General features: G+C 52.7%; 1 protein-coding gene across 5 annotated transcripts in view; it reads left to right on the top strand.

The window, feature by feature from the left end:
- Positions 1–17,085, top strand: part of CLMN (calmin) — a 111,588-nt gene that overhangs the window by 58,439 nt on the left and 36,064 nt on the right. For all 5 annotated transcript variants that reach the window (XM_043556952.1, XM_043556951.1, XM_043556955.1 and 2 more), the window contains exon 2: positions 16,162–16,223. In XM_043556952.1, the coding sequence (XP_043412887.1) occupies positions 16,162–16,223 (62 nt within the window). The remainder of the gene's footprint in view (positions 1–16,161; positions 16,224–17,085) is intronic.

Here is a 17,085-nt window from a genome sequence, read left to right as displayed (position 1 = left end):
AAGGAGCGGGATAAATAATAGCGGCAACGATGACTACCATTCAGGGAAGGTGAGAAGAGCTACTGGCGAGGCCACACAGAATACCACGCTGCAGGCGTGATACGGTCGAAATTATGTTCAAACAAGCAAGCGAACATAAAAACCCCGTAGAAGGAAAAATGGAAGGAAATAAGCGGTCTTGGAATAATTCATGTTATTGACTTTTCCAATTTTTGTCTGTTACGGGTATTTATCTTACGAACAGAAGAGCCTTCTGTCGAATATCACATTCGTAAACGTTTCACCCCGGCGGTATTGAGGACAGAAGAATAGGACGTCGTGCTCCGCACGGGGTTGAGCACATAGCAGTTTTTTTAAAGTAAAACATTTCTGTATTCTTTTTTATTATGTTTATTCTCAGAGAGAAAGAGAGAGCGAGAGAGAGAGAGAGAGCAGGGGAGGGGCAGAGAGAGGGAGAGAAGAATCCCAAGCAGGGACTGTGACATCATGACTTGAGCCGAAATCGAGAGTCAGATAGATGCCTAATTGACTAAGCCACCCAGGCGCCCCAAACTTAAAATTTCTACCAGACGGAGGCATGTGGTTAAAAAGCTGAAATATACAGATGCGCTTATAATGAAAGCTGTAGCCTTCTCCACCAGCTCTCCCCACCTTCTGGCCTGTTCCCGTCGGGAAGCCCTTTTACAGCTCTTAGACTTTTAAGATAGGGTTTGGGGCGCCTGGGTGGCTCAGTCGGTTGAGCGTCCGACTTCAGCTCAGGTCATGATCTCACAGTTTGTGAGTTCGAGCCCCGCGTCGGGCTCCGGGCTGACAGCTCGGAGCCTGGAGCCTGCTTCGGGTTCTGTGTCTCCCCCTCTCTCTGCCCTTTCCCCACTCACTCATGCTCTCTCTCCCTCCCTCTCTCTCTCTCTCTCTCTCGAAAACAAACGTGCTTAAAAAATTTGAGATAGGGTTCTTCTCTTGCCCAGGCTGTGGTTCTGTGTGGAAGAACTGAGTAAAATATGTGAAGTTGCTCATAGCAACCCCCCGCCCCCCGCAAATACGCATCCATCCGCAGAGGGACCCGCCAAGGTGGCTGGCAGTGTGGCAGGAGGCGGTGACCTAAATTGCAAGGACTTGGAATAGTTTCGTTAATGATTTCTGTCCCGGTTTACCGGGAAGTCTGAGTCGGTCATGGGCAAGGTCAGGAGGCAGTGTCATAGTTAGGACCACAGGCTTTGGGGCCAGGCCTGGGTGTGAAACCTGGCTCCTTTTTTTTTTTTTTTACCAGATGGGGTGACCCAACCTGTCTCTGCCTTGGTTCGTGCATCTGTCAAATGGGAATCAGGGATGTTCACAGCAAAGACTCTTTGTTGTGGTGGTTGTTTCGGCATCCGTTGATTTATGTAAATTCCCTATTTCTTCTTGCCCTCATTTTGACATTCTGTGTTTTTCCAGGAATCTATTTTAGTTATGTTTTTGAACTTTGAAAACACAATTATTTTGTTTTGTTTTTAAACGTTTGTTTGAATCGGGATCCGCGTAAGGGGCCAAACGTTGCATTTGGCTGGTGTCTCTTAAGCCTTTAAGCCTTTCTTCATCCATAGGCGTTCCCTCATCTCTTTCTTCTTTGTAGTTTGCTCGTGGAAGAAATGAGTGAGGATGCTTTGAACTGTAGCCAACGGAAACCCACGAGAGCATGAGAGCTAAGAAAAATTGCCTTTAAGAGAAAGGCAGAGGTCCCACCGAATCCAAAGGCCAGGGTGTAGCAGAGCCTGAGGAAAAAGCCAGAACAGAACCGTCCTTTGCACACTTTGCCCCACTCTGTCTTTCTCCTGAATGTTCTTTTTGCCCTCCAGTCTGCGTGGCAGCAGATGGCTTCCATACCCCCGCTCCATTCAGGGGACCAGCCAGACAGAGGCTGGCTTCGACCCCAGTCTGGATTCCCAAGAAGATGCTTTGATCCAGTGGCCGTGTCATTGGCCTCCAGCCCTCCACTGCCCTTAGCCCCTGAATCGACGGCAGAGCACTCAGGGTCTACACAGCACAATGATCCTACCCGTCTCGTGGGGCCACTGGGCCAGAGAAAAGAGACGAGACATGCACGGTGTGGGGCGCTTAGTGAGCCCAGAATACACGGCACTGTTAGCCATGAAAAACCAGACCACCAAAACCTCTCGAGAATCATGAAGTTCACTTCAAGGGCAAGGGTGCTACGCGGCCCGGCGCCCTACTTCCTGAGAGCCAGTCAGACGCAGCTTCTTAATTGGCCGTTCAGTTAAGCCAAGTGCCCAGGGCTAACGTGGGCCAGTCGTGGCCCTCGGCCGCTGTGCATGTGGGTGTTACGCAGTCAGGCTCATCCTCTTGGGTCTTGAATGGGTGTGCAAAACATGCCGGCCTGGGAGAAATCCCTTCGTGGCAGCTCGGTGTCTCCAACAACCCCGTGGACTTAGACTCCAGCTCAGGCTCCCGTTGGTAGAGCCTTAGTGACCTACCCTTCCAGGGCCAGCCTCCTCACTGATTCCTGGGTATCCTCACCCGGGCTTTCTTGGTTCCGGCCCGTTGGGTCCACCTGAGGCTCTGGCTCACAGGAATGGCCTGAACGGTGCTGGGAGCTGGGAGCTGCAGGGAGCAGGTGCAAACAGGGCGAAGACCCAGATTGTGTTCCTAGAGCCACGCAGGTGAGGGTAGATGGGCAGATTTGAGGTCAAGGTTGCAGCCGGAACGTGAGTGATCCAGGCTATATCAGAACGGGTGTGGTGGTTTTGGAGGCCAAGTGCAACGAGAAGACTGGTAGATGGCTTTTCCACTCATTGAACAACATCTATACTCATGTGCCAGGCACTGGGGCATGGTGGAGTAGGGGGCAGGGGCAACAGTAATGTACGAAAATCTATTAATGGATTTACTCGTTCACGTGTTCATTCATTGAGTGTACCCTACCTTCTTTTTTTTCAAGTTTTTTTAACGTTTAATTATTGACAGACAGAGCATAAGCAGGGGAGGGGCAGGGAGAGAAGGGGACACAGAATCCCAAGCAGGCTCCAGGCTCTGAGCTGTCAGCCCAGAGCCCGACGTGGGGCTCGAACCCACGAACCGTGAGATCATGACCTGAGCCGAAGTCGGACGCTTAACCGACTGAGCCACCCAGGCACCCCAACCCTACCTTCTTGAACAAAAACATGTAAGGTGGCTTCCCTGATCCATAAAACAAAAGGAAAATCAACAAGGGGCGCGTGGTTGGCTCAGTCAGTTAAGCATCCAACTCTTGGTTTGGGTTCAGGTCGCGATCTCGTGGTTTTGCGAGTTCGAGCCCCGTGTTGGGCTCTGCGCTGACGATGCGGAGCCTGCTTGGGATTCTCTGTCTCCCTCTCTCTCTGCCCCTCGTCCATTTGCATTCGCTCGCGCTCTCTCAAAAGAAATAAAATTAAAAAAAAAAAGAATCTCTTAACAGCAAAGCAAATAAAAGGAAATATACCTGGCTGTGAGATTTGGGTTGCCCCCAACGAGGAAAACCTGAATATTTGCAGCAGCCTCTGCACCTTGGATGAGAAGCTGTTCCAGGAGCCGTTGGCGATAGGACCTGTCCCTTCTTTCGGTGGATTCCTGTGTTTTCGTCTGCTGCGAAAATGCACAGCTTCATTTTCAAAGAAAAATTTGCCCCTGAGAATCCGGTGGCAAGAAACCTGCGACCAACCTGTGCCCCCTAAGAAATCCTCCCTGTCTGGATGGAGGAATCGTAATTGTTTTCAGAAGCAGCAAAACCTTGTCAACCTCGTCGCTCACTAGGTGTTTCAGCAGCCTGAAAACCATCTACCAGGCTTTCTATCCAATCAGCTGCTATAGAGTATCTGTGTGCTTTTAGTTTCTTTCTACAACGCTAAGATTTGAAAGACTGGAGGGGCACCTGGGTGGCTCGGTAGGTTGGGCATCTGACTTCAGCTCAGCTGGGAGCCCTTGGAGTGTGTGAGTTCGGGAGTTCGAGCCCCACAACAGGCTCACCGCTGTCAGCCTGTCAGCACAGAGCCCTTCGGATGCTCTGTCCCCCTCCCCCCTCTCCGTCCCTCCCCGGCTTGTGCCCTCCCCAAAATAAATAAATAATAGTAATAAAAGAAAGCCTGGAAACGTTTGGCCTCTGCTGGTGGCCCTTGCACTGTTGGTCACCTCCGATGGCCTGCCTTCCTGATGTCAAACTGAAGGCTGTCTATTTTGTTCTCTGTTTCCTCACTGTTGTACCTGCTGGACTTGCCCCTTTTTCCAAAAGATAGCTTTGAGCTCGTGGAAGCCTGCTTTTGGAGAGGTGCTGAGCACCTCGTCCTGAGAGGCATTCCAGTACACTCTGGATGACAGCCTTAACGACAGGGTTGGATGAGAGGCAACCTTCAGTAAGCTTATTTAAGGACCTCTCCAACCGGAACACTAGACTGCCCTGAGGAACGGAGTAACCCTGGATTCCTCGTGGTGCTCAGAACACGGGAGAGAAGATTACGGTCCCTGAACAAAGCTTCATCTACTGAGAAACTTTACCTACAAGGTGGAGGTAGCCTATTTGATTAACTTTTTTTTGTTTTGTTTTTACCTGTTTCCATTTAAACTTTACAGAAGAGGAGGGAAAAAAAATCAGCGATGATTTTTTGGGGCCGTTTTTCTTCTTGCTTCCTTGGGTTCCTCAGACAAAGGAGGCCTTCAGTAGGGGTGAGGGAAGGGAGGAGCAGCCGCCATGATGGTCTTGGAGGAGGCTGGTTGCTGAAGAAGGAAAGAAAAGGCAAGAGGCACGTCCAAGTCTGGTTTCCCAAATGTTCTTTTTCTTTTTTCTTTTTTCTTTTTTTTAACTTTTTAACGTTTCTTTATTTTTGAGAGACAGAGCGTGAGCAGGGGAGGGGCAGAGAGAGAGGGAGACACGGAATCCGAAGCAGGCTCCAGGCTCTGAGCTGTCAGCACAGAGCCCGACGCGGGGCTCGAACTCGCGAACCATGAGAACACGACCTGAGCCAAAGTTGATGCTTAACACACTCAACTTGTCTGCTTCTTTCATTTCCCACATGCCTGCCACCCCCCACCCCCACCCCACCACGGCTCTTGAAGCCCCAAAGTGAATTTTAAAAGTTGGGCTGTGAGGTCCGGCCACCAGGAAGTCGTAGGACGGCCGCTTAAATCGGGCGGTGGAGCCTGTGCAGTCTAGAGCAGGGCTTGGCCGACCGCAGCCCACTGCCTGTTCATATAAATAAAGTTTTATTGGAACACAGCCATGCCCATTTACGTATTGTCTTGGCTGCTTTCCCACCAGGACCGCAGAGTTGACAAGTCGCTGGAGACCATGTGGCCTGCGAAGTCTAAAACGTTTACCGTCTGGCCCTTGACGGGAAAAATTGCCAACTCCTGGTCAAGAGCGGTGACTCTCGGCCCTGGCTCAGTGTCAGAATCACCTGGGGAGCTTTAAAAAATGCAGATGCCTGGGCCCCGCCCCCAGGGGTTTGGATTCAATTAGTCTGGAGTGGAGCCCAGGCATCCCTACATTTTAGTTTCCCCAGGTGACTGTCCTTTGCAGCCAAAGTTGAGAATCACATGTTTAGTCTCAGTGGGTTTTTGTTTTTTGTTTTTTTGTTTTTTTTTTTTTAAGATTATAGAACTGGGATTTGCCATTCTCCAGGATTTCTACCCAAGGACAATGATCCAACCTTGACCTGCACCTAAGAGTGCAGCCCTTAGGTCTGAGCCACCTGTCTATTGCCTGAGGGAGACCTCTGATGATAAAATCCCTACAGTGACCCCGGGGACTTAATGTGCCTGAAGAGGGTTGGAGGTGAGCCGCGTTACGGTGAGGGGCCGTGTCTGCCCACATGCACGCCTGCACACACACGGGGACACGCAGCAGTGTGGCTCGTGTAGGTAGGTAACTGTTGTCCGTTTTCGAACGAACGCGTCTCGAGAAGGAACCCGTGTTGGGGCGCCTGGGTGGCTCGGTACGCTAAGCGTTTGACTCCTGGTTTCGGCTCAGGTCACGATCTCATGGTTGGTAGGTTCGAGCCCTGCGTCGGGCGCTACGCTGACAGTGCGGAGCCTGCTTGGGATTCTCTCTCTCTCCCTCTCTCTTCTACCCCTTCCTCACATGCTCTCTCTCTCTCTCTTTCCAAAATAAATAACTAAACTTTAAAAAAACAAAAGGAACCAGCGTTTCGTGACAGCGTTCATAATTGTCACCTCGGCACAGCTCGGTCCCAGGGCCCCAGCCCAGGCAGCTGGTCCTCTCTCCTGCTAATTAACGTGAAATGTTGGTGACACTTCCAGCTGGAGGAGAACCTGACACCTCTTGCCTTCCCCCATCACAGGTTTCCAGCCCTACGTCTCTTGCTCAGGGTAGGAATTTAAAGTCGCACTGGTGTCACTTTTTGTTGGCAGCCGAGAGTTGTAAATGGGAATTTCACAGTTTGCTTTATCCCTCGCATTTAAAGCAAATATTAACCACCTTGCCTTCCACGGTCTGTGTCTCCCATGTGGAGCCCAGTGCCTTCTGCCCTCCCGGCCGCTGTCCCCTTGGGGCCTGCTCTTTCTGGAGGCAGAACCGTGTCCACCAGCCAGAATAACCAACTCGTCCCGGTTTGCCAGGGCCTTTCCCTAGTTTTTAGCACTGAATGCACCGCGTCCCAGGACACCCTCAGTCTCCCTCGGCGAAATGGGACAGCTGGTCACCCTGATACTTGGGATTCTCGCAATGGGTTTGCCTTTGTTCGTACTTGAAAACGTTGGTATTTCAGGTCACGTGTGGGGTTTGTTGAAGACAGATGTGCTTAAAAATGCAAATTAAGGGACACCCGAGTGGCTCAGTCCGCTGAGTGTCCGACTTCTGCTTAGGCCGTGATCTCACCGTCTGTGGGTTCGATCCTCATGTAGGGCTCTGTGCCGACAGCTCAGAGCTGGGAGCCTGCTTTGGATTCTGTGTTTGCCCCTCCCTTGCTCTCTCTCTGTCTCAAAAATATATAAACGTTAAAAAATATTTTAAAAATGCAAATTAAGGTCATTTATGTGAAGTTTTTTTAAGAATAAGTAGCTGAACCCAGAGCTTGAGCTGATTCTTATGAGGCCTGTTTTGTGGATAAAACACCAGGTCAGCCTTTATCCTTCAGTTGGACAACCTGGGCATGAAACAGAATCTTCATGAAGGTCCTTCAGTAAGATGTTAGCTCTGAAGGGGTTCGACCAGCCCGGTGCCACGGGGAGAGTTTTGGCTTACGGTGACCGGGCTAGGGTCTTCTCCCAGCTGTACCGCCAAGGCTGGGGCAAGTCACGTGTCCTGGCTGAGGCTCGGCGCCCTCGGCCACCTCCGCAGGTGGCCGGGAGAATTCAACGGCGGACATCTGGTGATTCTCACTGTGTCAGGAAGAGGCTTAGCGTTGACTTCTTCCCTTCCTTCCTGGGGAGCCTGGTTCTCACTCAAGACAGATGTTAGGGGCACCTGGGTGACTCAGTCGGTTAAGCATCCACCTCTCGGTTTCGGCTCAGGTCATGACCTCGTGGTGTGTGAGTTCGAGCCCCACATCGGGCTCTGCGCTGACAGTGGGGAGGCTGCTTGGGTTTCTCTCTCTCCCTGTCTCTCTGCCTCTCCCCCACTCACACCGTCTCTGTCTCTCTCAAAATAAATAGATAGAACGTAAAAAAATGTCAAAAAGGCAAGCGTCCACTAGGGTAGGCAGCTGCCCCAACGACAACTCCAAGATGCCTGTGTCTTCACTCAGTGACCACATATTTCTGACTCACTGGGGTCCAACAGTGATATTCATCATCGGGCGCCGCTGCTGGGTGATCCTTGCCCAAAGGGGAGGCTCAGGAGTCCAGTCTCCTTCCCTCTTGTGACTCCGTCATCCTCTGTGTCCTTGGAACTGTCCCCGTGGGGGTGGGCACAAAGCACCGAGGATCGTACAGGCCTCGTCTGAAAGTGGCATACCTCAGACCCACTTACCTTCCGTCGGCCGGGACTCCGTGGCGAGGCCCCCACCACCAGCCAGGGGGGCTGGGAAATGTAGTTTGGCTGTGTGCCCAAGAGGAGAAGGAAACCGGGTTTGGCAAACACATGATAGCCTCTGTCACGGGACGTGTAGCCGCCTAATTCATTGGCCGGCAGGACCCGGTAGAGACATCCCCCGTTAATGAACATCTCTGTGTTTCCAAAGTAGGCTCCTACAGGAAGTCGTGGTTAATTTTACACAGGAAAGGGGTCTGGCTTTCAGTGATCTTCAAAATAAAGGAATCTCTTTATTGCAGGACTTATCAGGGCTTTTACTATACCGCTATTTCTCAGACTTATTGGACTCCTCTTTGGAGAGAGGCCTTTGAGAACTAGCAGTCTACAGAATGTGCTCCGGAAAACACTGCTTTAGAAGTTACTCAGAATTCAGAAGGCAGAACACCTTCACGAAAACACTGGTGTAAAAAAACATCCCCAACATTTGTGGTCCGTGATGGAGAGTTCAGTCCCGCAAGGATCTCGGTGTCAAGGGTCCATGCGGTGAGCCTCCGCGGTAGGTGAAGAGAATACTTTTCTGCCTTTCCTTCCTTCTTCTTTTCTTCCCTCCCTCCTCCTCTCCCTCTCTCCATCCTTCCTTGTGGGACCTGTCAGGACAGGGGTCCACGTCTTATTATCCGTGGCTGAGCATCGTCATCATTATCGCCTCCCTGGATGCGCATGGGAATGATCTGTCCCGTGCCACTTAAATCCCCGTCTCGATTTCAGCTGGACACGTCGGGGCAGCCGACCCGGTCTTCCCATCTGGGTGGATGTTAAAAATCCCTTTTCCTAAGCTTGGGTTTTTATGGCCGGCTGGCGTCATCCGTCATCATAAAAGTGGACTGAGATTTAGCACTGAGGTTAGACAGAATCACTCAGAAAACTAGAGCGGGTTTATTTATTTTTTTTTTATTTCTGTTACAGGCACCAGCCTAAATATATATGTATATATAGCTTAAAACTTAATTTGCTGTGTAATTGGGACTGGTTCTTTGGAGCCCTGGGTTATGGGTTTTGGAGCAGCCGAGAAGCAAGGGCACGGCGGGGCAGGACGTGCTATGTTAATTGGTGGCCTCTGGGACCCGTGAGAGAATTGGATTTAAGTCCCCAGTTAGAATGCGCTTGGCAGCTTTCTTGGAGTCTCCCCGGGTACATACTGGGGAGACCACCAGTCTGCACCGGCGGCTCAAGCAGGTACCCGGGCTCCATCCCGATGCCCCCGGGCGCATCCGCGACGTGCACGGGGGACGGAGGAGAGCAGGCAGCGCGGGAGTCACCGAGAGGGTGACAGAGCTCTGGCGGCTCTGGCCTGCCGCTTCTCTGTACGCTTGTCTGTAGTAGGGCTCGCGCCGCTCGGCCTCCGGTCCCGGCGAGGGTTTTGCATTTTATTACCAGAGTCTTGATAAAAGGGACGCAGGTCAGAGCAAACATGCGGGGAGGAAAAACAAAGGAAATTAAACGCAGAATCGCTGCTGGTGCAAGCCACGTGGAAGCCTTGGCCTTAATACCACCAGAGCCGGTGGGGGGAAGTGGCCCCCAGGAGTCGGAACCAAAGGGACGTTGGCCTGGTATGCCTGAAGCCTGGCCCCTCTCCTGTTTAAAAAGCAATTGCCGTTTAATTTGTTTCTGAGTTTTATGTCTCAAGTGAACCAGCATGGGGCCACGTAATGAGGTTGTGTTTCTGGGAGGTGTTGAAAGACGGGGAAAGAGCAAACATCGCGTCCAGATGGGGTGGCCGAGGGTTCCCGGGGGGGTGGTCCAGCAGCCCCGGGGCTGGAGGGGCCGGTGGGGGCTTCCCCGGGCGCTGGCCTCCCTGGGTGCCGGCTTCTGTGGGGCCAGAGGTGCCCTCGCGTGGTCTGGTGGCGGTCCACCTGGCGACCAGCCGGAGGGAGCGGCCTCTCCATCTCTGTTTAAAGACCCCCGGGGCCAGCCCCAGCCGATGGAGGAGGGTGGCCTGGCTGAAGGGGGCCGAGGAGGACTCTTCGAATGAGAGAGGGTCTGAGCCACGGAGAAGAAGAGCGTTTGGCAAGAGTGGGAGAGTCTCTGTGAGCATCTCAGGGGGCCGCTGACGTAAGGTTGGGCAAGAGCTTGCCAGAGGAGGAACCCCTTAGAGATCGTCACAGGCGGGGGCTGTGGCTGTCCCCCGGGGCTGAGATGGCCTCCGTATAGTGCCACGCTTCACGGCAAACAGTGCCTGGGGGCTGGGAGCGGGTGCAGGCCGGGGCCTTGCCCCTGCACAAAACAGAAGCAGAGGTGGGAAGGTGTCGGGCCTCCCACCCCCCGGCCTGCCCCCACCCTCCCTCCTGGATGGAGATGGGTGGGTGAAGCCTTGGCCCTCAGCGCCCCTCCCACTGGGGACGGGCAGAACCCACCAGCCGTAGCCCCTGCCCCGGATGACCTCGCTGTCCCAGTCCTGTGTGTGTGACCCCCGGCCCCCCTTCCTTGCTGCCGCCTCCCGAGCACCGACCCGCCCGAAAGGAGCCCATCCCCGTGAGGAGCTAAGGAAAGCCATCTGCAGGGCCATGCCTGTGCCCGTGGCGGGCCACGAACTGTGAGGACAGGCAGGTCTGGCTCCTGAGCCGTGACACACACCTGTCGCGCTGCCGGGTGACCTGCCGGATAACTTTAGCGCATGGTGCCCTCCCCGCACCGCGGGGAGGCGCTTCCGTGGTGGGGTAAGGCCAGCTCAGGTGCATCCGACCCTCACAACCCCATGATACGGGGACTATGACCCACTGCGTAGATGGGTAAACAGAGGCACTCGGGGACGGTACTGGCAGACCTCTCGTTTGCTGAAGCTTTTCCCCGTATTCTGCGGCAGGGAAGGCTGACACTGGAGCAGCCTGGGTGGTCCCTTAGGCCCTCCAGGGCTTCTCACCCTGGGTGCCGCTGACACCCTGGGCCGGAAAAATCTGTTTTGTGGTAGGGGGCCGTTCAACAGCATCCCTGGCCTCAACCCACCTAGATGCCGGTCCGAACCCTTCCGCTTGGTCGTGACAGTCAAAAATTCTCCAGATGCCACCAGATGTCCCCAGGGGCCGAGGCACCTCTGCTTGAGCACCGCTGGGGACGCTCCAGCCTTTCCAGGGTGCTCCCAACATGGGGAGTGGGGCGAGGGCAGCGGGAAAGCCGGAGGACTTCCCGGAGGTGGCTTTGGGGCACTGAGACCACCAGCCTGGCCGAGGAGGAGAGCGATGAGGCCACAGCCCGTCCCATCTGCCTCCTGCCTCTCGCCAGGCTGGGTGGCTGAAGCTGGAAAGAACTGCTCCCAGCTGGCCTGCCTGAATGGACGTCACAGAATGAGCGTCCCCTGCGGGAATTCTGGTCTGCAGTCCTCCTCGTCAGTTCTGGTTCATCTCGCAGGGGAGTCAGAGACACCCCCCCCAAACTGTATGAATTCAGTGACTAAAGGCCTTTTAGTCGGGAAGAGCCCTTTGGACGACGAAGGAAAAAGAAATGACGTTTGTCTTGCCCGTTGCCGGTAGGCAAGCCCGGGAGACATATGTGTGTCCCCCCTTTTCCGTCTGCGGTGGGGCTTGTGTACCTGGCTCCAGGCCGCCTGCTCCTTCTATGCCAGGTGGCACGCCAGTCGCATCCTCCGCCCTGCCTGAAGGTGGCCAAGAAATTGTGCCACTTGTCTCTTCCCAGTAAGACCAGGTTTTCAAAGTGTGCAGTATCTCGCCCACAAGCTGGTTGAATGCAGGTTCTCAGGCCTTGGGGCCAGAGAGCGTGAGTCAGCAGGTCTTGGATAGGGTCCAGGGATTAGCATTTTAACTGTCACCCCAGAACCTCTTGATGTTAGCGATCCGTGGACCAGACTTCGAAAAATGCCACGGCATTAGCTGATCACACTGAATCGTGTACGTGAATATCTTGGTGCTTTAGCTGTGTGTGTGTGTGTGTGTGTGTGTGTGTGTGTTTCTGAAAGGAATCAGTAAAATATCAATAGTGGTGATCTGTGAGTGTAATGTGATTTCAACAGATTTTAGATATGTCTCTTTACCCTGTCTTGTTTTAATTTTTTATCATGAGCATATGTTTACAAACAGATAAGCCATCAACCCTTTCTCGTGGGTGGGGAAGGGCAGAAATATTATAGAGGAAATATTACCTAGGAAAGAGGTTTAGCGGAAGCGTGGACATAGGGACAAAAGGTCACAGTGTCAATGAATCTGTTTTAACTCCCAAGTCAGCGTCTCCCACTCCGTGGCTCCCAAGTCCTGAGCTGGCCACCAGTGGTGGCCTGGAGAAGGGAGGAAGGTCACATTTTGAAATTATCTGTTCTTGGTAAAGCAGGGGCCCGAGTCACACGAGGGGATTTGGGACGGTGGCCTTGAGCCAGACGGCTGTGCCTCCCTCTCTGTCTCTTGTCTCTCGGGGCCCCTGTCCAGCCAGCTCCTCCCGTTCCACGCTGCCCGGGCACTTGGACGCGCCCCGGCCAGCCAGGCAGACCCGGTGATGGCGATTTGACAACCCTGTTACTGCCCCGCCGTTGCCCAGCAAACCCGCACCGGGCCCCACAAACACTCCGTGAGAAGGCCAGACCCTTCCAGAAAAATGGTTCCCTGCACCTTTACAACGTGATAGGTGCGGCGGAAAGAAAGGGGCCACTGGATTTATGGAAACTATATAAAGTTTACGGAGTCTTGGCAGGCCAGAAGTAGAAAGAGCCTGCAGTATGGGGGTGGGCATTTCGAAATGGAGAAGGTCACGATCAGACCTTTGTGGTGAGACACTGAACAAAATACTGCGATTCCAGGGCTTGCGGGGTGGCTGTGAGGTCAGCCACCGGGGCTGCCTTTTGGGGTGATGCCCTGGAATCTTCACCGCATGCCCGTGAGGAAGGCACAGCTTTCCCCCTTCTGTAGAGGGGAGACTGAGGCAAAGGGATTTTGAAAGTCAGGAACTTGCCCAAGGTCGCACAGCTAGTGGCGTGTGTGGCTCTCAGCTGGGTGTTCTGAGGCAACCCAAATTCTCACCGTCTCTCTCTCCCCTGTGTATTGAGCGATGTGTCCCAGTTTCAGGTTCAGAAATTATGGTCTCCATTCCCTATTTCAGTTTGGGACTCATCTGTTATTTGTGATTTCGTTTCACGGTCCCCTGGTATCTTCAGTCATCACGTTCCCCTCCCGAGGGTCAGCTCTGCTGTCGAAGCTAATCTGTGCTTAGATTCCCGCCCCCCCCGCCGCCCCCCAGGCTGTGGCTGGAATGGAAATGAGGCCTCCCACAGGTTGACTGTGGACCAGGGCGGGGCTGGGACACTGCCCTTGCCTACAGGAGCCCCTCCGTGTCCCACTTCTACTGTGAGATCCTCATAGGGCCCCCGGAGGAGTACCCCCTGGGGTCTGAAATCACCTCCCCTCCTCCCCATCAGCCCTGGAAATTTCTTATTTCCCCTTGCATATGTGCCCTGTAGCATCCATGTTTTCTCTCCTACTTGGCTGTGAATTCTTGGAGTACAGATTCCAAGCATTTTTTTTTTATTCTCTGATTTTGCCCACAGGGTCTGGTGTAGTTCCTGGCATGTAATGGTTATGGACTAAGTATCAGCTGGGAGAATGGAAGGATGGATGGATGGATGGATGGATGGGTTGAAGGAAGGAAGGAAGGAAGGAAGGAAGGAAGGATACATGGTTGGATGGATAGATGGATGGATGGATGAATGGATTGAAGGAAGGAAGAAAAGGAAGGAAGGAAGGAAGGAAGGAAGGAAGGAAAGAAGGAACATTGGATGGGTACATGGTTGGCTGGCTGGCTGGCTGGATACATGGAAGGAAGGAAGGAAGGAAGGAAGGAAGGAAGGAAGGAAGGATACATGGTTGGATGGATAGATGGATGGATGGATGGATGAATGGATTGAAGGAAGGAAGAAAAGGAAGGAAGGAAGGAAGGAAGGAAGGAAGGAAGGAAGGAAGGATACATGGTTGGATGGATAGATGGATGGATGGATGGATGGATGAATGGATTGAAGGAAGGAAGAAAAGGAAGGAAGGAAGGAAGGAAGGAAGGAAGGAAGGAAGGATACATGGTTGGATGGATAGATGGATGGATGGATGGATGGATGAATGGATTGAAGGAAGGAAGAAAAGGAAGGAAGGAAGGAAGGAAGGATACATGGTTGGATGGATAGATGGATGGATGGATGGATGGATGAATGGATTGAAGGAAGGAAGAAAAGGAAGGAAGGAAGGAAGGAAGGAAGGAAGGAAGGAAGGATACATGGTTGGATGGATAGATGGATGGATGGATGGATGGATGGATGAATGGATTGAAGGAAGGAAGAAAAGGAAGGAAGGAAGGAAGGAAGGATACATGGTTGGATGGATAGATGGATGGATGGATGAATGGATTGAAGGAAGGAAGAAAAGGAAGGAAGGAAGGAAGGAAGGAAGGAAGGAAGGAAAGAAGGAACGTTGGATGGGTACATGGTTGGCTGGCTGGCTGGCTGGATACATGGAAGGAAGGAAGGAAGGAAGGATACATGGTTGGATGGATGGATGGACAGACAGATGGGGTGGGTCTTCCACACAGTTCCACACTTCCTTCCACACAGTTAAACCAGCCGTCCAAACGAGGTTCTCTCGGGCTTTCACTGAATGCACTTCTGTTTCAGGGGACGTCCTTCGCTCTCCCTGAAGCCATATGGAGAAACCAGCCTGAGGGTTTGAATGTGTGTGTAAACACTTTACAATCCCATAAACTTGTTTAAAGACAGGTGGGGGTGAAAGTATACACCGGGGCAGCCTTTGGGGAGGGCAATTTGGAAGTAGCTATTAAAATTGTAAATGTGCCCACCCCTAAGACCCTGCAGCCCCGCTTTTAGCTGTCAGGCCTGAGACATAGATTCGTCTGCTTGTGCACAAAGAACCGGGCAGCAGGGCACTTGTGCAGTCGTGCTGGCTGCACCACGGCCCGTAACAGTGAGAAAGTGGAAAGAGCTAAGTGCCATCAACCGAGGGACGGCCGCTGAGCTCTGGAACAGCCACGCCATAGCCAATGATACACAGGCAGAAAGGTCTCAAGTGGGGCTGGGGGCAGGGCACTCTCCAGTCTTCTGGAAAGCTCCGAGACTCTGTAGCTCATGGCCCTCAGCAAATGCTCCCCCCCCCCCCGCAACCCCGTTTCTACCCACCTCTTTTCTCTTCTTCCTCTTCTACCCACGAAACACAGTTTACTGGGATTAGCTCTTGAGTCCTTACACCGACTTGCTAAGTGACCTTTTCTTACAGCAAAGGAGGAAAAACGAGAGAAAAGCAGTTACGCGCCTAAGTACTGTCTGCCGGATCTTCAATTAAAAAGATTGAAAGCCACAATATTAAAATTTGATTTATGGGCGCCGCTATCTACCTAATAATGAGGCCGAGAGGAAAAAAGAACCATAGCCATTACAGAAAACCGTAGCCCCTTTTCTTCCCCGGGAGATAAATTGCCTCCCATTTTCTTATTGCTGAAGAAACGTGAAATGGTTTTAAGCATATGCGACGCGTTCTTCCAAAATGTTGAAATCCAGAGCTGAGTGATTCAGGAGTCATCTGGCTCAGACATTTCAAGGAAGCTTCCCGAGTGGCCTAGCAGCCTGGGCTGCGGAGGCTGCTTCTGTGTCCGGCCGAGCACCCAGACCTAGGCGCTAGCTAGCCCCCTTACCCAGGGTCCGGGTCCTGGGCAGCCAGCCGGCCAATGCCACACACAGGATCCAGGTCCGGGTCCCAACTTGGCTGTATTTAAGCTATTTAATCCTCCGTTTCTTAATCTGTAAAATGCGAGTAACCTTACTAATTGTGTGACAGTTTTGTTCCGTGTGCCCGAATTCATGGCTATTTAAAAACCATTGTTGGAATGTTTATTTTTGAGAGAGAGACAGACAGACAGAACAGACGGAATGTGAGCAGGGAAGGGGCAGAGAGAGAGAGAGAGAGAGAGAGGGAGCCACAGAATCCGAAGAAGCAGGCTCCAGGCTCTGAGCCGTCAGCACAGAGCCCAAGGCGGGGCTCGAACTCACAAACCGTGAGATCGAGACCTGAGCCGAAGTCAGATGATTGACTGAGCCACCCAGGCGCCCCTGAATTCATGGTTATTTATTCTAGTGAAGATGCTGTGGGGTTGGGCTGGGGATGAGCAGGGTTTCAAGCGTTTTGCACACAGTTCTTTATACCCAGCTAATGGCTTTTCTTTGTTTTCAGTTGAGAGGGAAAATGTGCAGAAGAGAACCTTTACTCGATGGGTAAATCTCCATCTAGAGAAGGTAAGCGGGGCGCGTGGCTTTTTGTTAAGTGACAGATTCATCCGCGACCAAGCGCACAGCCCCGTAGTGCGGGGAGCAGGGGAAAGGGTGGCTCTGTATGCCCGGCTGTCGCTTTCCGCGCCCGTTCGTTGAAACGTCTGCTTGAGTACCTTTAACCACCAAGTGTCAAGCTCAGTGCTGGGAACGTGGTTCTGCCATCATGGGGTTGTCAGCCCAGTTGGGGAAGGAGAGGGTCTCTCTTTAAATAGGAATCAATGAACAAATGTTAGAAGACATCTATTACTGAACACCCCAAGGGCTTTCCTGGACACAGGGACTGGGGTGGGGACAGGGCTGGGCTTCCCGTACTGGGGGGATGGCAGGGGATTCTCAGAGCCATTTGTAGGTGTCCGGATTGATGTATGCAAGGACTCGACACCTTGTAACAAAGCCAGATCCCCTGGTTAATCACATAATGTTGCTTTCGATCAACAGTGTGACCTGCCCCGTTTGGTGCATCAGGCCCCCCCCGCTTAGTGCAGCACACATCTCCTTCTATCCCCATGACGACCCTCATCCCCCGGCTGGGGAAGGAGGGATTCTTTTTCTCTTCATGAGACAGCTGATTTTTCAGGATTCATTTCACTCCTGTCATTTCTTCTTAAACTCCACGATCTGCTTCTCCAAATAAACGCAGCCCCGTCGCCTCCTCTCCTTGTAGAGCTGGTAGCGTTCTCAGTGAGGTTAGGCGTGTGGATTTTCTTCTCTCCACCTGAAAGGTACAAGAGCAAGTATTGACTGCCCGTGGAGGTAACCCCAAAGAAAAGTTCATGGAGGAAATCGCTGAAATGATTAGATCCCCGAGAAAAGAACGGTGGCTTCT

This window comes from Prionailurus bengalensis, chromosome B3, assembly GCF_016509475.1.
Source record: "Prionailurus bengalensis isolate Pbe53 chromosome B3, Fcat_Pben_1.1_paternal_pri, whole genome shotgun sequence".
NCBI classification, from domain to species: Eukaryota; Metazoa; Chordata; class Mammalia; order Carnivora; family Felidae; genus Prionailurus; species Prionailurus bengalensis.
Note: the sequence above shows the minus strand (reverse complement) of the source record. Positions and strands in the feature narration are given on the sequence as shown.